At 36.5% G+C, this 23,104-nt stretch overlaps 2 protein-coding genes and 1 long non-coding RNA gene across 6 annotated transcripts; 2 read left to right on the plus strand and 1 right to left on the minus strand.

Annotated features, from left to right (window-relative positions):
* Positions 1-5,469: 5,469 nt before the first annotated feature.
* LOC133873951 (cytokinin dehydrogenase 1) lies at positions 5,470-7,827 on the plus strand. Its single transcript, XM_062311759.1, has 5 exons — positions 5,470-6,220; positions 6,521-6,648; positions 6,725-6,985; positions 7,074-7,336; positions 7,430-7,827. Exons 1-5 carry the CDS (start codon positions 5,554-5,556, stop codon positions 7,749-7,751), a joined length of 1,641 nt encoding a protein of 546 aa, XP_062167743.1. The 5' UTR covers positions 5,470-5,553; the 3' UTR covers positions 7,752-7,827.
* A 178-nt stretch (positions 7,828-8,005) lies between these two features.
* Positions 8,006-16,078, minus strand: LOC133873952 (uncharacterized). Of its 4 annotated transcripts, none has more exons than XM_062311762.1 (3): positions 15,887-16,078; positions 10,569-10,686; positions 8,006-8,665 (listed from the first exon to the last, which is right to left on the minus strand). In XM_062311762.1, exons 2-3 carry the CDS (start codon positions 10,597-10,599, stop codon positions 8,271-8,273), a joined length of 426 nt encoding a protein of 141 aa, XP_062167746.1. In that variant the 5' UTR covers positions 10,600-10,686; positions 15,887-16,078; the 3' UTR covers positions 8,006-8,270. The 4 variants fall into 4 exon arrangements, with proteins under 4 accessions (XP_062167746.1, XP_062167744.1, XP_062167745.1 ...); XM_062311760.1 differs by having other exon boundaries at positions 10,569-10,689; positions 15,887-16,077; XM_062311761.1 differs by lacking the exon at positions 15,887-16,078 and adding an exon at positions 15,216-15,357 and having other exon boundaries at positions 10,569-10,689.
* A 1,820-nt stretch (positions 16,079-17,898) lies between these two features.
* LOC133873861 (uncharacterized) lies at positions 17,899-20,845 on the plus strand. Its single transcript, XR_009901174.1, has 3 exons — positions 17,899-18,010; positions 19,853-19,911; positions 20,659-20,845. It is a non-coding gene; the product is annotated as an uncharacterized LOC133873861 (long non-coding RNA).
* Positions 20,846-23,104: the final 2,259 nt, after the last annotated feature.

The following is a 23,104-nucleotide window of genomic DNA, read 5'->3' on the forward strand; positions in this document are numbered from 1 at the left end:
TATTTGTTCCTTAATACACACCACTCGGTTTTGTAACAAGATTCCCGCCATTTAAGTGAAATGAAAATGAGTTATTTTAGGATCAAGATTTAATGTTGTTATATGCTAACGATGTAGATAATGCCATATAATTATATTTATAACATGTCATTGTCTACTTCGTTAAAGACAACAACATTAAATCTTGATCCTTGTCCACCAATGTCACTATCCATTTTCATCTTCCATCATGCTCATTAATTGCATTTTCGCTTACTTTAGTTTTGAAAAATTATTTTATTATTTTATTTTTTTTATAGTGTGCGTTGGAAAAGATTTGTAAAAGGTTGTCTTCTCTGTGTACATGATTATAGAAGGGAGAAAGGAGAAAGGGGAGGGGGGGGAGGGGAATTGAGATGAGAATTTTGACAAAATTCTTACAAAATGAAAAGGAAACATTGTTTTACAATAGAATATAATTACTTAAACCCACTAAAATTAATGTTATATACCACTCTAATATCTCATTTTTATCTTGTAATGCTGATGTGGCAAAGTCTAGTGACCATTAGATATATATATAAATTCTGTTAATAAGGGTTGATTCAAAGGCTACTACACCCTAACACGTTAACATGATAGGGTAAAAGTGAGATATTGGTGTGATATATAACATTGTTTTTATATTACAAATATCTTATTCTACTAAGAGATGTATATTCATGAATTACATGTTAAGACACTTTTCCTTTTGCCTCGAGTAATTTCAAGAATTCAAATTTTGGAGTTATAAGGACAGGACTTGAAATGAAGAAAATACATTTTATGATTCATTTAAAATTGAGATGTGCTATATATCCTCCTAATGTCTTTTTTTTTTTTTTTTTTTTCTTACTTTTGAAAATCAACATTAGATCTGCGGGACCCCATGAAAAACCTACAGATCCAATAATGATTTTCAAAAATAAGAGGAGAAGAAAATGATTGAAGAATGAAATGAATCATTTCTTTTTAAATGACACGACATCATATATATATATATATATATATATATAGAGAGAGAGAGAGAGAGAGAGAGAGAGAGAGAGAGAGAGAGAGAGAGAGAGAGAGAGAAAGAAAGAAGGGAGAGAATGATCTAGGGCTGTATGAACAATCTATACTGAATGATTAAAGTACTATGAAGGGTATGTCCTTTAAACCCCTCCTCTGACAAACAAGCATGTATATATATATATATATAATTTATGATGGATACTCCCCAACCACCATGCTCTTAATATTAAACCAAGAGAAGGGAGAGAATGATCTAGGGCTGTATGAACAATCTGTACTGAATGATTAAAGTACTACGAAGGGTATGTCCTTTAAACCCCTCCTCTGACAAACAAGCATGTATATATATATATATATATATAATTTATGATGGATACTCCCCAACCACCATGCTCTTAATATTAAACCAAGATAAAAAATGAAAAGGGAGGTCTCAGTTTGTCTCTTTGCACTCTCATGGGATTAGGTTAGTGGAAAGTAAGCCATCAATATTGTCTAGAGTGGTAGATAAATGTGTTACAATTCGAAATGTCCCATGTGACTTTAATACAATCTTTTATTTATATATATAAACAAAAGATTGTATTATATATATACCTTTTCCTTGAAATCTAAATTTTAAGGGTGAGTTAGATTTGTATCAAAATCAAACCCTAATTTTATTTTTTATTTTATTTTAAGCAAAACCCTTGCCAAGAAATCAAGAGCTAATAAGAACCCATTTCAAGGCATGTACAATAAATTAAAAGAGTTTTGTTCTTATTAAACTCTTTTTCTTTTTCACGGCCTTTTATAATTTATAAAACAATAAAAAATATTAGACATATAACTTTTTTATAACTCGTTGACACGGATGAATATCATCTAACTCCTGGATAAGACCGGATCCAAAAGCTTATTAGGTGGAGTTACACTTATGGCCAAAAATTGCCAAGCAATTTGTATGTATCTGACCCCAATAATTGAGACAATGTCACGATGCACATGATTAAGAGAGACAAAAAAATATCAGAAAGAAACGACCAAACTTTTACAGTAATATTATGAAATATATATTACATAGGCATAAACTTTACAATAAATGACGGAACTAAGAATTTAGAGTTAACTTTACTTACCAAAAAAAAGAAAAGAAGAGAATTTAGAGTGAACGTAACTCTAAGGGGCTGGATTGCATTAAAAAATTTGAAGGGAGCCATCATAATAAGATTAAAATAAAGAAACCCTAAATATGCTAAAAAAAAAAAAATTAAAACCTTTCTTCTTCTTTTTTTTGGAAAGGGTCTGAACTGTCAAATTAATCGAGTTTGGGTCAACCCAAATTAACCCGTTTAATAAATGGGTAAATCCGCCGGTCAACGCGCTTAACCCATAAGTAACCCGCATAGCCCATATAAATTATATTAGATTAGATTTTTTTTACAAGTAAAAAACAAAAACCTAAAAGGCTAAAATTCATAACTTCATATAATTAAAATTCTTTTTCTTTCATTTTAATTCATATACATGTTCAAATCTCAAACGAGACGTATTTAGATCAATCCAACACAATATATTTATTAAATGAGTTATGTAGGTCAAGTCTTATTTAAATAAGTCATGGCAATATTGAAAAGTTTGACTCGTTTAACCAAATGGGTCAGATTAGAATTGATTAGTGAGTCAATCAAACCCGAATTACCGGCCCTAAGAGAAGCCATGGCCACTCCCAGTCCCCCTTAGCTCTGTCCCTAATAATATAAGTGCGTTTGGCCCACGATTTCTCAAGCCAAACACGTGTTTTCATAGCTAACAAACTTTTCAATATCTCTAGCTTCGATATGATGGATTTGTTGTGGATTCACATTAGAGACAAATATAAAATAAAAATAAATAAACAATGCTGAAACAGAAAGAGCTGCTGAACGAAAATGGGTGTTTTCTGGTCACCCAACTAGAAAAGCAAAAGGGGTGATAATTTGCAGCATAGTAGCTTGTTAGGCACAAAATGCAGTGCAAGAACATGCATCAAAAGGGGAATCATTTAAGGGATGCCCCACTGTTGGGATCTAAGACTCCAAGGCCAATCCAGTTCTTAGCTTTAATACCTAAACACCTTTTTGTGTTTCAACCATTCAAACTGTCTATACCTTTTTCCATTTTCCACTTCCACTTCCACTCCTTCCTTTACCATTCTTCTCCTACAGAGATCCAAGAACACCCCCCCCCCCCCCCCCCCCCCCCAGGGACCCCCACTTTCCCATTACCAGCAATGGATACTACTTCGAAGTGGAGACACTTATTTGACTCATGGATGCACAAAGCTCGATGTTTATTGGGTAAAACAGCAACAGCAGGGTAACAGAGGAACCAAAAAAGACTCTTTTTCTCACTTGGTGAAAAAAGAAGCAGATTGAATGGAAATTTCATAGCTTTAGCTTTTTCAGGTCAAAAGCCACCAACCAAGCAAGCTGTTATCTCAAAGGACCTTTTCTACAGTATAAGATTATAAAGGTCCTCTAAAGAAAGTACACAGACCTTCGCTTAATGGAATAGATGACAGGGTTTGTACCTCGGAGTCAAGGTCATGACAGTTCCCCTCCTCCACCCGGCAGCCCCCCACTTCTTCCATCCCCAACCTTATGGGGTTCACGTGCTTCAGGACCCACACCTAATATCATAATGTAAACGTCAACATGAGAACACAATCAGTCACATTTTAAAAGGTAAAAATATCAACTCCGTCACAAAGATTTACCTTTAATTTACATCACATCTCTCTAAGAATTTCAGCCAAAATAAATGCCTATCGAATCAAAGTTACCAACTTCACTCTTAAGTAGTGCTCATATAGGTTTGGAGAAAATTCTTACGATCAAGTTTAATTAACTCATATTTATCCTTAAAGCATATGATTTTCACGTACATTTTAAAAAATGAAGCAAAAATCACATGCCGTAAAGATAAATGTCCGTTTATTGGAAGAATTCTCTACATCACAAAGATTTATCTTTAATTTCCATCACATCAATCTAAGAATATCAGCCAAAATAAATGCCCATCGAAACAAAGTTACCAACTTCACTCTTAAATAGTGCTCATACAGGTTGGAGAAAATTCTTTCGATCAAGTCTAATAAACTCATATTTATCCTTAGAGCATATGATTTTCACGTGTACTTTAAAAAATGCAAGCAAAAATCACATACCATAAAGATAAATGTCCGTTTATTGGAAGAATTCTCTCCAAAACAGTTTTTTTTTTTTAAAAAAGAAAAAAAGCTTCATCATTCTCTATCTATATATTGACCGAAGCTGATAATTAGTTGATACACGCCAAAAAGGACAAAAAGTTTTTGAGGGAATTAAAAAGGAGCACCAATTTACTACTAGTAGAAAGATTTCGGGAGGTTCTTAACAGAGTTGATAACTGTTGGGAATAATCCAACTCCAAGTTGAATTGGGGTAGTAGTCTCAATCCGGGTTCAATAAGGACTCTTTGAAAAATTTGGTCAACTGTCCAACTCCCTGTTGAATAGAAATAGGACTCCAGAACAAATCAAACTCCAAGCCCTCTTAATTTAAGTGGAGATAGTAAACCTAATTCAAGTTTGACTCCACCTCTTTACCTATAAATAGGCTCATACCCCAGGTATAAACGACAGACTAATTATTTTATGCATTGAACATACTTTTTTCTCAGAAGATAATTTGAGCATTGGAGCGAGACTCCCGGAAGGGTCTCTAAATTTTAGTTGTTTTACAGTATTCTTGAAGAGTTTTAATTGTTTTACGGTATTCTTAAAGAGCGTGAAATACAAGCAGCTCACACCTTACTAGAAATTGTCCCAAACTATAACCATGAATCAAATGGTGAATTTCCTTGATACTCGAAGAGGGCAGGCATTTGAGTGTTACTTGAAATTATTGAAGGCAGCTCAAGGAGAGAAACCTAAACCACAAAACATACACTTCCCAAGAACTCCACTGCAGTGGGACCCAATAATCTGTCACACTCGGCTGTAACAGCATGCAACTTAGTAGGGGCCGGCCCGCCGATCACTCCACGATCAGAAAATTGAATCCCATTGCACTAAAACAAATGCAGGCTTGGGCATCTTTTGTGTACCATTCAATGCTTGAAATAGCAATGCCAGGCTCCAGAAATGGCAAGAAATAAAGTAGAAAATGTGGTTCTAACGAAACTGAGCAGAAAGTGGCCTTGAGACGTGAAATCTTCACTTTCATCACATCGCTTTGGAACACAAAAAAGCGAACCAAAAAGAAAAAAAATCCTAAAAACGCACAGACGTACGAATACAACATGGAATACGGTCTAATGTCTATATACAGCGTCATCACTGAATGTGTGTTTGACTATGCCGCCCAAAACCTCCCCTTTAAATTCTTTTCTCTGCCTTTCATTTCCTTAGCCTTTTCCCCACCTCTCCTTTTGCCTTGCCTCACCAAAGAGAGCAATCCTCTCTCTCTCTCTCTCTCTCCCTCTCTCTCTCTCTCTCTCTCAGCATATCCTCAGAAAAATATGAAGTTACCACCTTTGAGCTTCCTCAAGCAAAATAATGCATACCTCAAGATTATTATGATTTTATTCTTGAGCTGTACACCTGATAGAACCAATCTTTGTTCAAACCACTCTTTTGCCACCCCAACGGCTCCACAACGCTTAAACTCTACCAATACTTTGTCATCATTGGAAACACTTGGTCTAGATGGGTACTTCAGTTTTGATTATATGAACAATCACCATGCCGCCAAGGACTTTGGCAACATGTATCATTTCCTCCCATCAGCAGTCCTACATCCAAAATCAGTGCCTGATATTTCCGCCACGGTAAGGCATATTTTCGACATGGGCTCTGCTTCAGAGCTAACAGTTGCTGCTAGAGGCCATGGTCACTCCATCCAGGGTCAAGCTCAAGCCCATCAGGGCATAGTTATTAACATGGAATCACTTCAGGGACTAGAAATGCAAGTTCACAGTGGGGAGATGCCTTATGTGGACGTTTCAGGTGGTGAGTTGTGGATAAATATTCTGCATGAGACTCTTAAAAATGGGCTAGCACCAAAATCTTGGACAGATTACCTTCATCTCACTGTTGGGGGCACTCTATCAAATGCTGGAATCAGCGGCCAGGCATTCCACCATGGACCCCAGATCAACAACGTCCACCAGCTGGAGGTTGTCACAGGTATGTTTACGCAAAATTTGGCTCGTTCACAGATCACTACTAAGGGACATAGCACTGCATTTCACTGAAAGGTCAAGGGTACTCTAGTAAGTTCAGAATTTTGATTCTTGTTGGAAATTGACAATAATATCCCTTCACAGTCCACACACAATAATGAGATGCTTTCAGTCATCAACTTTTAAACCAACCACTAGAAGAGAAATATGCCCTTAGGTAAAGATGCAATAATAACTTGCCGCCAGTTTGAAATATCATAACCATGAAAGGCACAACTAATATAGACTGAGATTTTGAGTGCAGGAAAGGGAGAAGTGGTTACCTGCTCGGAGAAGCAAAATGCTGATCTCTTCTATGCTGTTCTTGGTGGGCTTGGACAATTTGGCATCATCACCCAAGCTAGAATTTCTCTTGAACCAGCACCAAAGATGGTAAGAATACATCCATTTTCTGAGAACTACTCTATAAAGGCACATTTTTTAAAACCAAATCATCTGCCCTGGACAGGTGAAATGGATTAGAGTGCTCTACTCGGAATTCTCCATATTTTCCCATGATCAAGAGCACTTGATATCATCTGAGAATTCATTTGACTACATCGAAGGGTTCGTAATAATAAATAGAACTGGCCTTCTTAATAACTGGAGATCTTCGTTCAGTCCTAAGGATCCACTTCAAGCCAATCAATTCAATTCTGATGGAAGAACTCTGTTCTGTCTTGAAATGGTCAAATACTTCAACCCAGATGAGACTAAAACTATGAATCAGGTGAGACTAAGAAATTGTACCTTAGATAAATATGTACACTGTGTGCACTTAACCAAAATTGGCTTTTAACCTTTGTATTCAAATGCAGAGCGTCCAGAACTTATTGTCACAATTGAGTTATATTCCATCCACACTCTTCCAGTCAGAAGTTTCTTATTTGGAATTTCTGGATAGAGTACACGTGTCTGAGAAAAAACTGCAAGCAAAAGGTTTATGGGAAGTTCCTCATCCGTGGCTGAATCTTCTCATCCCCAAGAGCAGAATTTCTGAGTTTGCTGAGGAGGTCTTTGGTAACATTCTTACAGACACAAGCAACGGTCCTATCCTCATCTACCCAGTCAACCAATCCAAGTACTTACTTAATAACTCTAATTATTCAAATTATTTATAGCAAACTCAGATTTCATAATCTCAACCTGAATTTCCCCTATTTATGTGTTGTAGGTGGAACAATAGAACATCTTTAGTTACCCCAGATGAAGATGTTTTCTATCTAGTGGCATTCTTATCCTCTGCAATGCCATCTTCCACAGGAAGAGATGGCTTAGAACACATTTTAATTCAAAACAAAAGGATTCTAGACTTCTGTGCCATAGCCCAACTTGGAATGAAGCAATATCTGCCCCAATACAATACACGAGAAGAGTGGCAAGCTCACTTTGGCTCTCAGTGGGAAATATTTGTACAGAGGAAATCAGCCTATGACCCTTTGGCAATTCTTGCTCCTGGACAGAGGATCTTCCAAAAGGCAATACGCATCTCATAATGCATTGACGTTGGCCTCACAAATGAGCCACATCGTACAGAAAGGGCCTCAAAAAGTAAATTATGACAAGTTATCGTATACGTTTTTGGCTTTCAATAACAATTGCACGCATAACAAGAAGGATGTGGGCCATTTGAAACCTTTGTTGGGAACTCTGGTAGGAAATTAAAAATGTAAAGAGAGCATCGCACTATGAAATAGATGTAACTCTGGTAGGAAATTAAAAAATGCAAGGAGAACATTGCACTATGAAATAGATGTAACCCATCAGCCTCACAGAGGAAGAGTTTAAGCATATGCTGCATATTAAACAGAGTATAGTAATGTCATATTGGTTCCTCATACAGATGACATCTCTTCCACGAAAATAACAGTGCGCGCTAAAAGGAAGATAAAGTGGCTCCTTAAAATTAACCCAGATCATGAACCAACATGTGGTTAACATACCTCAATATCTTATAAGCAAGTACTATGAGAAAAGTCAAGTGCAACAACTTGGGGGTGGTGGTGACAACAAAACTATTCTGCTTCTGTAGCTTCTGTCCAGCCAAGACCCGGTCTGCATATATCCCCCTGTGGTTCTTCATACTCTCGGGCATCACGGATAGTAGCTTCAAAGTCAGTAGAATCGCTAGCAACGGGAAGAAAGCTACTTATATCATCCCTTGCTCCAAAGCCTCCAGCCCATATAACATCATCAGTTGTAATGCAGGCCTCCATGTTAACTTCCCAAGAAGCCTCCATTTCTTTGGGAGGTGCATCTCTCAGAACAAGTTCTCCAACTTTCCAATCAGCCATGTCAACTTGTGCAGGATTTACTGGAGGACTTAAAACCGGATCTAGAACATCTTTGCCATCCATCTCACTCCGATTGGATTGAGATACTTCACTCCCCATAATGTTCTCATTCTCATCTGCGCACACAAACAACTTCAATTTGCCAATAAAAAATACCAGCATGTGCTTGAAAGTAATTCTATTCACAAAGAAAAGAAATGGGAACCACCAAACATACTTTATTCCACTAAACAGATATGGTCAGAAATAAGGTTTAAATTCAGTAGACTTCAGTGTCTATGGAAGTAGGATTACTATGTCATAAGTCTATAAACATATTAAACCAAAACATCTGATAGGGCCATGCTTTGACATCAATTCTAGCATAAGTAATAGTAGCTTGTTAGATTTAAAAGCAGTTCGGGTCTCTAAACAAACTGTGCACTTAACATTTTCATTAGAAAGAGTTTCAGGCAAAGAAGAGTGATTGGTAAAGTTAGATGTTAATATTCATCTTAAAACTTTGAATTATGTGTAAAAGCAGTTATAGTTTACTAGTCCAACTATGATAAGAAAGAAAACAATAACATTAACGCCTGAACTGTGCCAAAAATGGTACATGGACACTTAAAAGTGAAATCCTAGGATTCCAAGTTTTGGTTATTTTCCCTTTCAATAGATGTCTTCTACTTCTGTAACCAAATTTTCAATTTTGTAATCTCACCTTTCTTTAAGTCGGTTGTTTCTCATGTTCACTCTGTTAGAATTCATTCCACAATAATTTCTTATATTTAACTTATAAATCAAGCACTCTCTATCATACATTTGTAACATTTCTTCAATTCATACAATGGCAATATTACTTAAAATTAAAAATAAAAGTCTATTTCTGTTCTATTTTCAGATTCAAGAGGGGTTTTGAGTTGGATAAATATTTTTGACATCATAATTTCCATATGTTGGTCTTACTAGCTTGTCTACAAATTTTAAAAGCTCCTTTAACATAAAGTTACCACCAAAAAAAGTTTAACCACAAATTTTTGTTAAACATTAGATCTTTTCTTGAAATTGAAGTATACTTAGGATTTCCAAAAAGAATGGAAAAGAAAGGCAAAAGCAACTTTATTATGATTTCATGTTTTTCTATCTCACTGTATATAGAAGCTGTCATTAATGAGTTGGCTTCAATTATAAGAGCAATCTCAACGGTAATCACTAAATGGTTATCAACTTTTGGTCCATCTTTCGAATTAAATAAAACGCATATCCACTTCACTCATCATGCAATGTGGTTGTCTTTCTTCACAACATTGAGACCCCCTTAATGAGTTAATGTCTCTCTTATCGTGACAATTAAGCATGCTGTTGGTGAATGAGTCACCACATAAAAAGGTTTGTTACAATTCTTTCAAATACATTCAACTCATATGGCTTTAGACTGACTAAAATGACAATTATGAAGAGCAATGACTAAAATCTAGACTTAAGGGCAAAGAATTTTTAGCTCAAGTGCTTGTAAAAGTCAAGCACAAGATTTAAGGTACACTGATGCCTCATGAAGGACATACATAATCAAATGCTTTAAAGACAAAGAACAATGGGCATGCTAAGTATATGATCTTTTACTGATGCACTAAATTATCCAAACATAAATATTTAACAGTTTCAATCTCCTCTTTTCCAATTCTATCCATTATTTCAATCAACACAGGATTCTTCAACAATATATATACATACATGTGTGTGTGTGTGTATATATATATACATGTGTGTGTCTGTACATGTATATATACATGTGTCTATATATATATATATATATATATATATATATATATATATGTATACATGTGTATATAGATGTATGTATACATGTGTATATATATATATTAAAAAAAAAAAAAAAAAAGGTCCATGATCGCTCAATTTACAATTTAAATTCTAAAAGATCATTCAACGCAATGCAACATGCTGTGAAACAAGTTCCAATTATGACCAAAATCTTTTAAAATCAATCCCCCCCAAAAAAAAAAAAACTACTACCATGCATAGTTTCATCTGATTTGTACTCCATGAAAGATCAAAACTTGCAGAAAGAGAGTAGCAGAGTGGCTCCTGTAAGATTCTTTGCTTCCTTGGCAATATGATCGATCACAAAACCCTTCTGAATTGGTAGTAAGATACGAGATATTGTAAAATGAAACAATAATCCAGATAATGAGTATAACTTCAAAGAAGCAAAAACATACAAAATTTCCTCATAATTTTAATGCCATTAAAATGCTTACAAAAAAGACAACGCTGTCACATCAAATCGAAAGCACAAGCACAGAAGAAAAGCATTGCTAGATAAATATTAAAAATTATATTTAAACATAAAACATTTGTTGCATCCTGTTTATCTTCATTGTTTTATTTGGTCAATTGGAGGAAATTGAAAGGTTATCAAGATACTGTAAGGTTATTTCCTTTAGTTCAAAGAGGGGGATCAGAGAGCTCAAGCATGCAATTCCTCCACGAATGAAACAAACAAGAAGTTTCTGGATACAGTTCTCCAGCTGACTTCACCTCCTGCAAGTTATAAATCAAGAGATACTTGAAATGTTATTAGAACCAGCAAACCTTTGGCTCGTTTGCTTCTGGCCGCCACAGCTGTGCCAAGGCATGGCTTCATCTTGGGATGGCAATTTGACAGTAACTTTTAAGTATAGACAAGCTACAGGAGTATGGAATGATTTCAGATGGTAAATGTATTTTTGTGATGAAAACCTTGCAGATCCGGAGCACTTTTTTTCAAGATTGTTTGTCAAACAAGGATAACAATATAAGTGCAGAGAACATGACTGACAAGGAGGAAAGTTGAGGAATGGGATGCTGAATTAAGTTGAGATATTAAAAATACTGCTCCAAATTATTTTAAGCCTAATATGGTGAGATCAAATAATTTGTAGTTGGTGGAATCAAATGGCACATTTTCAATAAGAAGTGCTCAGGAAGGCATTCAGTCTCGTGTCCCTATCATCAACTGGTATAGAATTGTTAGGCATAAAAAAGTTATTTCCCATCCTGCTATAGTTCTTTTCGTTATATATTTGGGGTAGATTGAATACTCAAAACAAGTTTCATTTCTATGGTTGTGTCTTTTGAGGGCAAAACATTGAAGATCTCAACTACATTTTTATCTCCTCTCCTTGGTCCAAGAGAATATAACATTTCCTATTTAATAAATGCATTCTTCTGTAGGTCTATAGAAGCTGAGAGGAAAATATTTGCTGGATGGTCCATTGCTTCAAAAGGAAGTCCCTTTTGAGCATGATTTGGAATCTCATGCTAACTGTAGCTGTCTTCAGAATTTGGAAAGAAAGGAACTCGAGAATTTTTCAGGATAAAGTTACAAATGTCTATAACTTTTCTTATTTTAGAATTTTTAAATAAAATGTGAAGTGTAGGGCAATAAGAGAGAGGAAGAGACACGGGAATTTTGTGGAGGTTTGGCCTTAAAGACTTACGTCCACCACTAGGAAGTGTCTCGTAGAGCTACATCTTGCTCTTATTTTTTACTTGATTATATTTGTGTTATAAATGAAGTAGGGTAAGTGAAGGGAGCTAAGAAAGGTAATCAAACTTACAGAAAACATCTATGGTTAATACTAAACAAAGAAAACGACATTAACACAATATAGAAAATGTCCTATATTCAAACTTCCCCTCAAACTCTAGTGGAAGCTAAGTTTGGGAAAAAAAATTGACTTTTTTTAGAAAAAGATTGTATTTTTTTCTGAGCCGAGGCAAATCTAGTGCGCCAATGATAGAAATCTGGGCATGAGCTCGGGTCTCAAATGTCTTGATGAAGCATATCAAGATCCTATGTGGCAGAAGTGGAGATTCGGACGTGAGCTCAAAATCAGTTGTCACTTGGACTAACTCAAACCAGTTGACTAGGCAACCAGCGCGAACCAAGCAGCGGTTGTTGATGTGAAGCGGTGGTTGGAGAATGGTCTAGTACAGTGGCCAGAGAAGGTGCCAATGATTGTGGCGAACCAAGCAGCGGTTGTTGGTGTGAAGCGGTGGTTGGAGAATGGTCTAGTACAGTGGCCAGAGAAGGTGCCAATGATTGTGGCCAGAGGACGACTGGGTCAGATGGTGGCAAGAGGCTAGCGGTGAACTAGGGACGGGTAGTGGCTGGGTGGTCGGATGATGGCAGGCGATGGTGAGCCGGATGATGGTTGGCGATGACGGGGTCAGACATAGGCAACGTTGGCAAAAGCCGAGGGTGGCCAGGGACTTGGGTCGTCGATCGCCGGAAACTGAACCGCAATGGGCCATAAACTAGGTTGATTATGGGCCAATGACTGGGTCGACTTTGGGCCGGTGAACTAGGTTGACTTGAGCCAATGTATGTGCCGACTAACAGACTAATGATTTGGGAGACTAACGGGTCGATTATTAGGCCCACTTGGGCCGGTTATCGGATCGGGTAAGCCGATAATCCGATGAGTGCATGAGTGAACGTCGGTGACTAGGGGCGCATGAGCAAGTGAAAAAGACTCGCATGAGAAATCGCCGGCACGTGTGGTGCGTGAATAAACGTCAAAGGATTCTACACGTGGACGTGCGTGCAGTGTTTGCGTTGAAGAGAAGCTTCATAGATGCACCGATCTGTAGCTGGCAAACCACTTCGGTGCTTTTTTATTGCCAGAAACAGCTCTATTAGCGGTGTGTGCAGCGCATGGCTGAGCTGACAGAGACACACTGTGGTACGTGAGGGCGTGTGAGGAAGCAAATGAAGTCGGAGTTTTCAAAGATCAATATATCTGCACCTTGCAAACTAGGAGTGTAAATCTGGCCGCCCGGTTTTAGCATTTTAATATGCCAGGTTATAACCGAAAAACCGGGTATATATATATATAAATAATAAAATATTAAAAATATATATTAAAATTTAAAAAACAAAATTCCTAAATTAACCTTAGGTTTTACTTTTACACATCATTATTTTTCTTCTTTCCGCCAAATCCGCCGACACACATCCTGACCCTGAGACAAGCAGAAGGAGTCTTCAGTCTCATCTACCATCACAACCAATGATCAAACTCTCCAACGCGTGTCAACCTCTACATCGCCGTTCCGCTCTCCACCTCCGTCCGATTCTCCATCGACCATCGGAGCAGGTTGCTTGTCTCGAGGCTTGCTCATCTAAAAAGCCCCAAATGATCATGCTACTATATCATATATTAGTTTTGACCTACTTCAATCTATGCATCATTTTTTGTTCTTGATATGAACAAGAAATATGAAAAGAAAATTGATTGGAAAGGGAGAACCAGAGAAGTAAACAATATGTTCGAATGAGCACAATTAGCTTCAATAGTACATACAAACGAGGTCCCCACTCATTTTCAGAAAGCTAAAATTAATAATTTGCGTGAAGGAAGAACATATATTTCTACCATTGATATCTTACATACTTCAAAAGACCAATTTTTTCATAGAACTCAAATCACAGCCTTCTGATATAATTTGACATAGAATGTCATAAATGCAATACCAACCCATGGGTTTGGTTTTTGATATTATGCAGTTCTGTGGATTTAGGGGCTTTTTTATTCAAGGGCATTAAAAAGTAAAAACACAAATTTTAAGGGCATTTTTTTCATAAAGTTCCAATCACAACGTTCTGATATAACTTGGCATATAGTGTCATAATATGTAGAGAGTTTAGATGAACCACAGAGGAAAAGCTCTAAAATAATAATATCTAAATGTTCAAAGGCCAGTCCTGAGCTGCAAGGCAACCTTTCAGCGGTTCAATTATCCTATTAGAGCAAACAAGGTCACTGTTATCTGAATTTTATTGTCATTATTATCTATTAAAAAGGACAGCATATCTTAATGTCAACCATCAGAAACTGATGCCTACTATAACATTTTGAAATAGCGGTGGCAAGAAAAAAGCAAAATAAATAAATAAAAAAGAAGAAGAAGAAAAAGAAGCAAAACCAAGATGGACATAATGGAAATGATTACAAGGTCAATAGAAAGATGCAGAGCACACGAATTAGTAGCTCCATCAACAGCAAGAGGAAGATCGTGGAAGAAGGGGCTGCAGTTAAAAATGAGGACTTGTGAACTAATGGAGCAAAGATGATGCTGCACTGAAAAATTCTCAGCAGGCGTTCACAGTGTTGAACATGCTTGTGAACTAAGTGCCCCAGGGAAGTAGGAGAAAAGTCTTTAAAAGAAGTATCTTCAAATGATTGATGTTTTTCCAAATGCTGAAACACATTATTGTGAAACTCTCAAACCCAATTCTTTTGAATGCCACTTCTACAATTTAATAACATTTCACTATAATTTCTATTTATCCAACTTCAGTTCATATGCAGTACTTAGGAAATGAAAGAAGATTTGAACAAAAGAAGCGAGCATGTTGTGCAAGTACATTTTGACAAATGTTATGACCAATTGAGTAGATATATTATCTGCAATCATTTATAAATCACAGAAGTACACATAGCACAACTACAAGCTGAATAGTAAATGAACATAGAAGGAGCTCTCAATAGGATAACCTATTGATCGCATGGCCAAAAGAGTTTCTCAATTAGCCATGAGGGACATACAAATAACACCGGAAGTGAAAAAATATCAAGGATGACGAGAAAGATTGGGAAATAACCGCATACTCACTGATTGACTTTGCCCCAGTGACTTACATCCCAAACTGCCATTCACAAAATTTAAATTTCCGAAACCCTGGGCTTATCCTTTTTCTCTTTCTTTCTTGGGTTAATAGGCTCATCCCGACCCCCTTTCTCTTATATCCTGTACTCTAGCGTAGTTACTATAGAATATCAGATGGCATCAGGAAAAAGAGTCACTGTTGGATTGCTATAACATTTGCATTATTTAACACCCATCTCTTTGAAATGAATAATAGTAAAAATTGCAAGACATATATCACAGAAACACGCACACGTACACACACACAAAAAAAGGCCAAAGAATGTTAATTCGAAAACCCCGATTCTAAAACCTCAAACATGTAGAGTCATCCAAACGAAGCAATACCCATTTCCAGTTCCATTTTGGTTGCTGAGAACCATAGGAAAATCAAAAGAAACGCATATATAACATTATAACTGAGCCTAGTATTACTAAAAAAAGCTCTCAAAATAAAGGAACACCAAAAACCAGAGGACTCGAAACTTCAAAAAGCTTCATTTTTTTTTAAAAAAAAAAAAAAAAAACAATAATAATTTACTTATCTTGTATTTTTCCTTCGTCGTCTCGCGAACCAAACAGAGATTAGAAACAAAACATGTGCTAGGAACTTGATGGAGGGATAGTAGAGTTTGTACCTTTGAGAGGAGAAGAGCAGTTACTGTTCCTTGCTTTAGCTCTGTTTCATTTTATTTGCCACCTTTGTTTTTTGTTTGTCGTGCTCTGTTTGAATGTATGCGTGAGTGGGATTGAGTGTTCAACGTGTCCGAGACTTTGCGGGACACTTGTTCAGCAAGGTTGTTGGAAACTTCGAAGTGACTTGCGTTTGTACGACGCTGGGTGGGCAATCAAATTATTTGTCGGATTTTGAGGGCCTTGTTTGGCAACCCATATGAGGGAGATATTTTATTTTTTTAGTGGTGATAAAAAGTAATTCATATGATATAAAGTATAACAAAAAAAATTATATAGAAAAAAAAAATTGTATTGTAATAGTTTTTTTATTTAAATAGTAATAAAAAAGTATTGATGTGATATAAAAAATGAAAAAAAATTATAATTTTTTTGGATAAGTGAAAAAAAAAAAAAAAAGAGAGAGAGAGAGAGAAAAGGGAAAGGGAGGGGGTTGCCAAACAGAGCCGAGATAATTCGAGAAGGTGATTGTTATATAACACTTATGGGTCCCATCTGATCAGATAAGTGGTTATGTAGTCTAATTTTTATTTTGTCAGGTGGGTCCTATAAGTGATCTCTCACAATTACCTGCCTGAATTCTCTCAAATTCCAACAAATAATTTGAAAGGATCCTAATTCAATTTTAGGACAGTTACTTTACAAAAGGCATATATGTATAATGCTGGTGGACAATCATTAAAGGTCCTTAAATACAGCCCTACGCCCCATAGCCTCAATTTTTCATCCCTTCAATTCATAGAACCATATATAGAGAGAGAGAGGGAGATAGAGTGTGTGTGTTTCGAGAGAGAATGTGGTTTCTTATGGCTTATTCTTCAAAATATATAACTTAGTTAGCTTAACCTTATGTTTGGTAGTGTTATTAGGCTGTTATTTATTTATTGTTTGGTTTCATTTTCGTAATTTAGCCTCTTAACTTATAGATTTGAGCCTCTAGATTGACTATGCTATTATGGATGTTGGATATTACATGGAAAGATTATGTTATAGTTGAGACCTTGTTATCTCGTTCGTTTGGCATGAATAACCCCATGTTTAATACCGATATGCTATGTTAAAGTTTTAAGATAAGATTAATGATGGATTAATCATTTAATGATGATGAACTTGCTTTTGTTGTGCATGTAGGCGTTGTTGTGGTTATAATAGTGTTGTTACAAAAGAGCCTTACAACGTGTTAGATTAGGTAAAACATAACTTCTATTAGAAATAGAGGTTATGCTAAACTACTAAATGTTTGGTATTGTAACACCTCAAAAAATAAAAAAAAAATTAAAATTAGAGTAATTTTTATTATACGAGAACCCAAAGCAATTTTTATATGACTAATAAAAAAAAAAATTCAGATTAGTGTAGCCCATAAATTGTAATGGCCCTCATTTTTTTTTTTATTTATTTTTTTTTTCTGCTGACCCAATTTGTGCTAAGGCCATAAAAGGCTCATCATCTAAACCACTTATTATTTAATCACCTCCCTCTTGTCACCCTATGGACCCTATAGCCTCCTTCCGTCTGTCACGAACGCGCACACACATGACAAATGGACCTCATAAACCTTCAACGTGTCTCTCTTTGCCTTCCACCTTTCAGTTGCCCTTTTGCACGTTGCCATACTTCAGTTTCTTGACCCCACGTTGAAGCCATGCTCGAGTCCTTCAGAAACTTTGGTCCCGTTTAGTAACTCCCTCCCTTCCCCTTCCCTTCCCCTCCCCCTTATTTTCACCTTTTTCAAAAAACATCAAATTCAAAATATTATTTACTTTTTAACTTTTTATATCACATCAATAATTTTTTATTATTATTTAAATAAAAAAATTCACTACAATATAAATTTTTTCCACTTTTTCATATAAATTCTCTCTACTTTATATTACATCAATCACTTTCTATTTTCACTCACCAAAAAGATTCTCCCATAAGGAGAGGGGAGGGGAAGAGAATTACTAAACGGGGCCATAGCCTCGCTACTCATCTCCTTCCTCTTTATATAAACCACACCAAGCACCTCTCCTCCTCAACTCCTCAAGCTATCGATCGTACAAGAAAGAAATCGAAGAACCCAGCAGGTATGTATCCCTTCTTCTCTGTTTTCTTTATGAGTGTAATAGCTTTTGTGATTGTATTCGGGGGATTCGGGGTATTGTGATTTTGAGAATTTTCTGAATGAAATCAAATGAGTTGTTGTTGAGTTTGAAGCTTAAATTTTGATGATGGGTTTCGGTTGTCTTGGCTTTTGGGTACTGAATTTCTTGTAATTGTGGGTCTTGGCCGAATGATGGGTTGATTTCTTGTGTCTTCCATTGTAGCTGTGTGAGTGTTGATTTCTGTGAATTTTAATAGATTGATTTATTGTAGAAATTTATGGGTTATTTTGATGACAGAATAGTTGGTGTTTTGGATTTTCTGTTGATGGCCGAAAGAGTGCAAAACTTTTTGGAAAAATTTCAAGTTTTGGTTTGTGAAAAGTTTCATTAGGATTTTCTGCAGGGTAATGACCTTGGATATTTTTGGATTCTTTTGAATCAATTTTTGGGTTTGATTTTTTTAAAGGTTTTCGGTAGAGAAAAACAGAGTGGGTGTTATGATTTTGATGAAAATTTTGGACTTTTGGAGTGATAGCCGAATGAGTACTGTGAAAATTATTTTGGGTTGTGTTGTGGAGAATTTCCTTAGAAAACAGAATGTTTTGGATATTAATTTCTGTCGGAAAAAATCCTTGATTTCATTTGGGTATTGTGAAATCTTTGGGTTTGTTTTGTGGTATTTTAGAGAACTTGGTAATTTGCTACAACTAACGTGTAAGGGTTATTTTTGGTTCTAAAATGTTCCTTCTTTGATACCCATTAGAAAACTTTATTACCCATGAGATGAATAACCCATTCTAAGCAAAACTATTAGCTACCAATTCCATTTATCCTCATATATTATAAAAATTTGGGAGAAAACCATGAGAACCTCTTATTGCAAAAACTAACGTGTAAATGCTACTCTTGGTTCTAAAATGTTCTTTTTCCTTTAATACTTAACTAATTTATGATGCTTTATAGTTTACTCATTAAACCTTTTATATAGAATCTGAGTGGGTTTCATTTATTTGATGGGTTTGGTTATTCTCTTGTTCATTGATATCAGTTGTACAAAGTTATTGCACAACTTTATATGTTTCTCTCTTAGGTGAGTAGTACAAATAGAAACTTTAAGTGTCTGACCACCGATGATGTTATGCATTAACAGGTGTAATCTAGGATTTTGGCTTTTACTTTCACCATTCCCGTTCAACACTTGACTGCAAGATCTGAATTCAGAATTTAATATAGCACTATAAGCAAACTACCTCCAAATACTGTGTTTGCATAGGAGATATCTAGGTGGTGTAGCTATCCCAAAAGAAAGAAAGTGTTTACCGTAGACAAATTTTGTTGTATCATGGTAGTATACATATTTATTTGTTTGGTTATTAAGTGTTTGAAACTGGTGTAGGACTTGCATTCTCCAAACTATGTATTAAAACAGTCATGTGCAGCTTGTCCTCTGCATTAGTGTCTGGTTTGGAAGAGAATTCAACATTATCATCATTTATTGCAACACCCTAATTTTTTTTTTTATATATACACCCATTCTGAAGTCTTGCTATTAATATCCTCAAATAAACTTTGGATTATAGAATTGCAATAAGAAGCCTTTGGAAGTATAAGTTATTAAATTGTGTCATCATCATTGCAAATAAAAATAAAGTCAAAAGAAATAGAGACTCTATGCTATATGACATAGAAATATTATGCTAAATAGGAATAAAGTTTTATATTATTTGTATAGTTGCTGGAATTTTTTTTGTGGTATATTGATGGCATGAATTTTGATCATCTTTTGAGTGCGCTCTAAATATTTTTATGATCTAATTTATGTAGAGGTAACTAAAACTCCACTCAGAAGCATCAGGTAAGGGAAACACTACCTCAAAACCCAGGTAAAGTTTTAATAGAACATTTTCAAAAGAAAAAGTCGGAAATTTTCTAAACTCTTTCAACTCTTTTAATATTACCTGCCTTTTTATATTACCCTCATAATAATGCTCTTGTTATATGATGTGATTAGAATCTCATGTAATCATACTTAGCTTATTTTTGATACTTGTGCACCATCCAATAAAGTTAGTGAAATCATAGTTCTTACAGTTTGTGCACCATATGAATAAAGTTGATGATATCATAGTATATGTGTTACATGTGCACCATATGAGGAAAGGTTTATGATATCATAGTATATATTACATGTGCACACAGTTTTACCCCCGCGGTACCATGTCATAGATGATCCGGATCATATATGTATTATGTGTTATGTGGGTAGCATGGCAACCACACGGAAGGACAAAAGTGTGGGCTATCGGCCGGATTGCTTTCACCTAGGGAAGTTCCCAACTCGGTATAGCTCTCTCCTGTGACGACAGGATGAGCCCATAGTCGTCTTTTGAGATGAGCCAAACGTGCGCCGCTCATGGTTAAAAGCGGAATTGGGCCAAGGGAGGTTAAAACTTACACGCTATATAAATAATACTTGCATTTGATCTAATTGTATTTTATTTAACTGTTTCTTTATTTTTAGAAGTATTTGAACTTTATTCAGAATTCCTAAAAAGAAAATTACACTTTTGTTTGTTGTGTTTTCCTTACTGAGTTGTTGAACTCACAATTTTTTCCCCAAATCTTTTCAGCTGACACAGTAAGCCGGAGTCATTTCTTATAATGGCGTAGGCCTCGCTAAGAGCAATAGATCGTTGTGGACCGACTTAACTTTTATATTGTACATTATGTTTGTTTTGAAATTTCTAGAAATATTTTGTAATGACTAAAGAACTACTATGTATATATGATGAAATATATCGTGTTATTTCTTGTAAATTATATGGATAATTTTATTGTATAGCTCTAGTTCGTGTTTCCCCTTATATCCCAAAACGGGGGTGTGACAGGTATGGTTACCAAACGATCGAAGTGAAACAATAGACACAATAACCGCACATTCGATGGTCAAACATAATGGTTATTTTCTCCCTAGTGTAGGTTTAAGAGTATTTTAGCTTAGACTAAGACTAATGATAGACCCTTCCACATATTTGAAGGTTCGAGAATATCAAGGGAATTTTTCAAAGAACTCACTATGGAAGTGGATAGAAACTTTATCCCCATTATATTGCAAATGAATACCATGGATTCTCTTAAAATAGTGAAAATATTTATCAAAAGCTATGGAAATAATATATATGTATATATATGTGTGTGTGTGTGTGTGTGTGTGTGTGTGTGTGTGTGTGTGTGTGTGTGTGTGTGTGTGTGTGTGTGTGTGTGTGTGTGTGTGTGTGTGTGTGTGTGTGTGTGTGTGTGTGTGTGTGTGTGTGTGTGTGTGTGTGTGTGTGTGTGTGTGTGTGTGTAGGGCTGAGCAAAACCCGCAGAAACCCGCCCCGCCCCGCAGAAACCGCCCCAACCCTCCCCGCAGAGCCCAAAACCCGCACCCATGGGGTGGGTTTTGGGGCTATTTTTGGCCCCCCCGTGCGGTGCGGGGCGGGTTGCGGGGGGGACCCTTGAATTTTCTCGGGTCCCCGCCCCGCCCCGCATGTCTTGAAAAAAAAAAAAAAAAAAAAAAGAAAGAAAGAAAAGGGGAAAAGAAAGACGAAGTTGACTCTTCAACTTCGTCTTTCAGAAAGACTCTTTCTTTTCCCCTTTTCTTTCTTTCTTCTCACTTCTCACTTCTCAGTTCTCTTTCACTTCAGTGTCTTCAACTCTTCACCTTCGGTCTTCAGTGAACGGCGCCCAGCTACAGAGCTGCCCACGCCACGACGCCCACGCGGCCACGCCCAGCTGCCCACGCCGCACCCCACCGCCCACATCCGGCCGGATTTCTCTTTCTCTCACCCCGACTCAATCCCGACCACCTGCGACAGATCCGGCCGAAATCTCTCTTTCTCTCACCTCGACAGAGAGATCCGGCCGGTGTGCTCATTTTTTCGGTCAGATCTCGTTTTAGCTGGGGATTTTGTTGTGAATCTTCTGAAGAAAATGTTGTGCTTCATCCCCGCGGGGATCCCCGCCCCGTTCATCCCCACCCCGAGCCCAACCGCCCCGCACGGTTGCTGGGATTTTTTCGCGGGGCGCGGGTTCCCTTTGGGGAACTCGCACGCCTGTGGGGCGGGGGCAAAAAAAGCCAATCCCCGCCCCCCCCCCCCCGCCCCATGCTCACCCCTATGTGTGTGTGTGTGTGTGTGTGTGTGTGTTAATCTTTAATAGGGACCTGCTATGTTATGTTAATCTCAACTATACGCGAGTCAATATACATGCATGTTACGCTATCCTGTGGCGATAGTATCAGTATGTTATGATAAATATGATAAAATAATGATTTGGTGATAACTGGTAGTCAACTCGACTACGTGGATTTTAAATTTATAAGTTTACCACTCGCAATAGTACGAATCGGTTGTACTATAGTAAGGGTGATCGAACCACAGAGAAATATTGGTTGTTTTGCATAATAGGATATGAGAAGAGCGTATCTAACTTAATTTATCAACAAAAGTAAAAACAAAAGTTGTAGAATTGAAGCTACAACGATAAGGTGAACGAAATGGAAACGGAAATGAAATTAACTTAAAAGAAATCTTAGGGTGTTGATCCTATCCAATCCTCAACCTATGCAATGCTTAAAGTCTATATAGATCTTCCTAACATGCTTGATATGAGCGCGTAATGGGCGTCAACCACTACGACGACCTCGACATGAAAATACTTTCGTTAAGACGTAATCATAAAGCACCTAGATTTACATTAATCAACTCCACATAAAGATTAAACTATAATTGAAAACATTTTACTCTACCAAAGGTGTGGAGTGATTAAGGTGCCCTAGCTTACTACTCTATAACACATCCTAATAAGTATACACAATACATGAACAACCCTATTTAGGCCACAATGATAAGATATCTAGTTTCACACCCAATCATTCCACATAAAGTTAAACTACAATTGAAATACAATTAGACTACCAAAGGGGTGAAATGATTGGTGTTCCCTAGCATACCCTATAAGGTGACTCTAATGAGAAATCATACATCATGTCAAATAGCACCATTGAAAAAGACATCGTTCTTGTTTCCAAGAACG

The sequence above is a fragment of the Alnus glutinosa genome, chromosome 7 (assembly GCF_958979055.1).
Source record: "Alnus glutinosa chromosome 7, dhAlnGlut1.1, whole genome shotgun sequence".
NCBI lineage: Eukaryota > Viridiplantae > Streptophyta > Magnoliopsida > Fagales > Betulaceae > Alnus > Alnus glutinosa.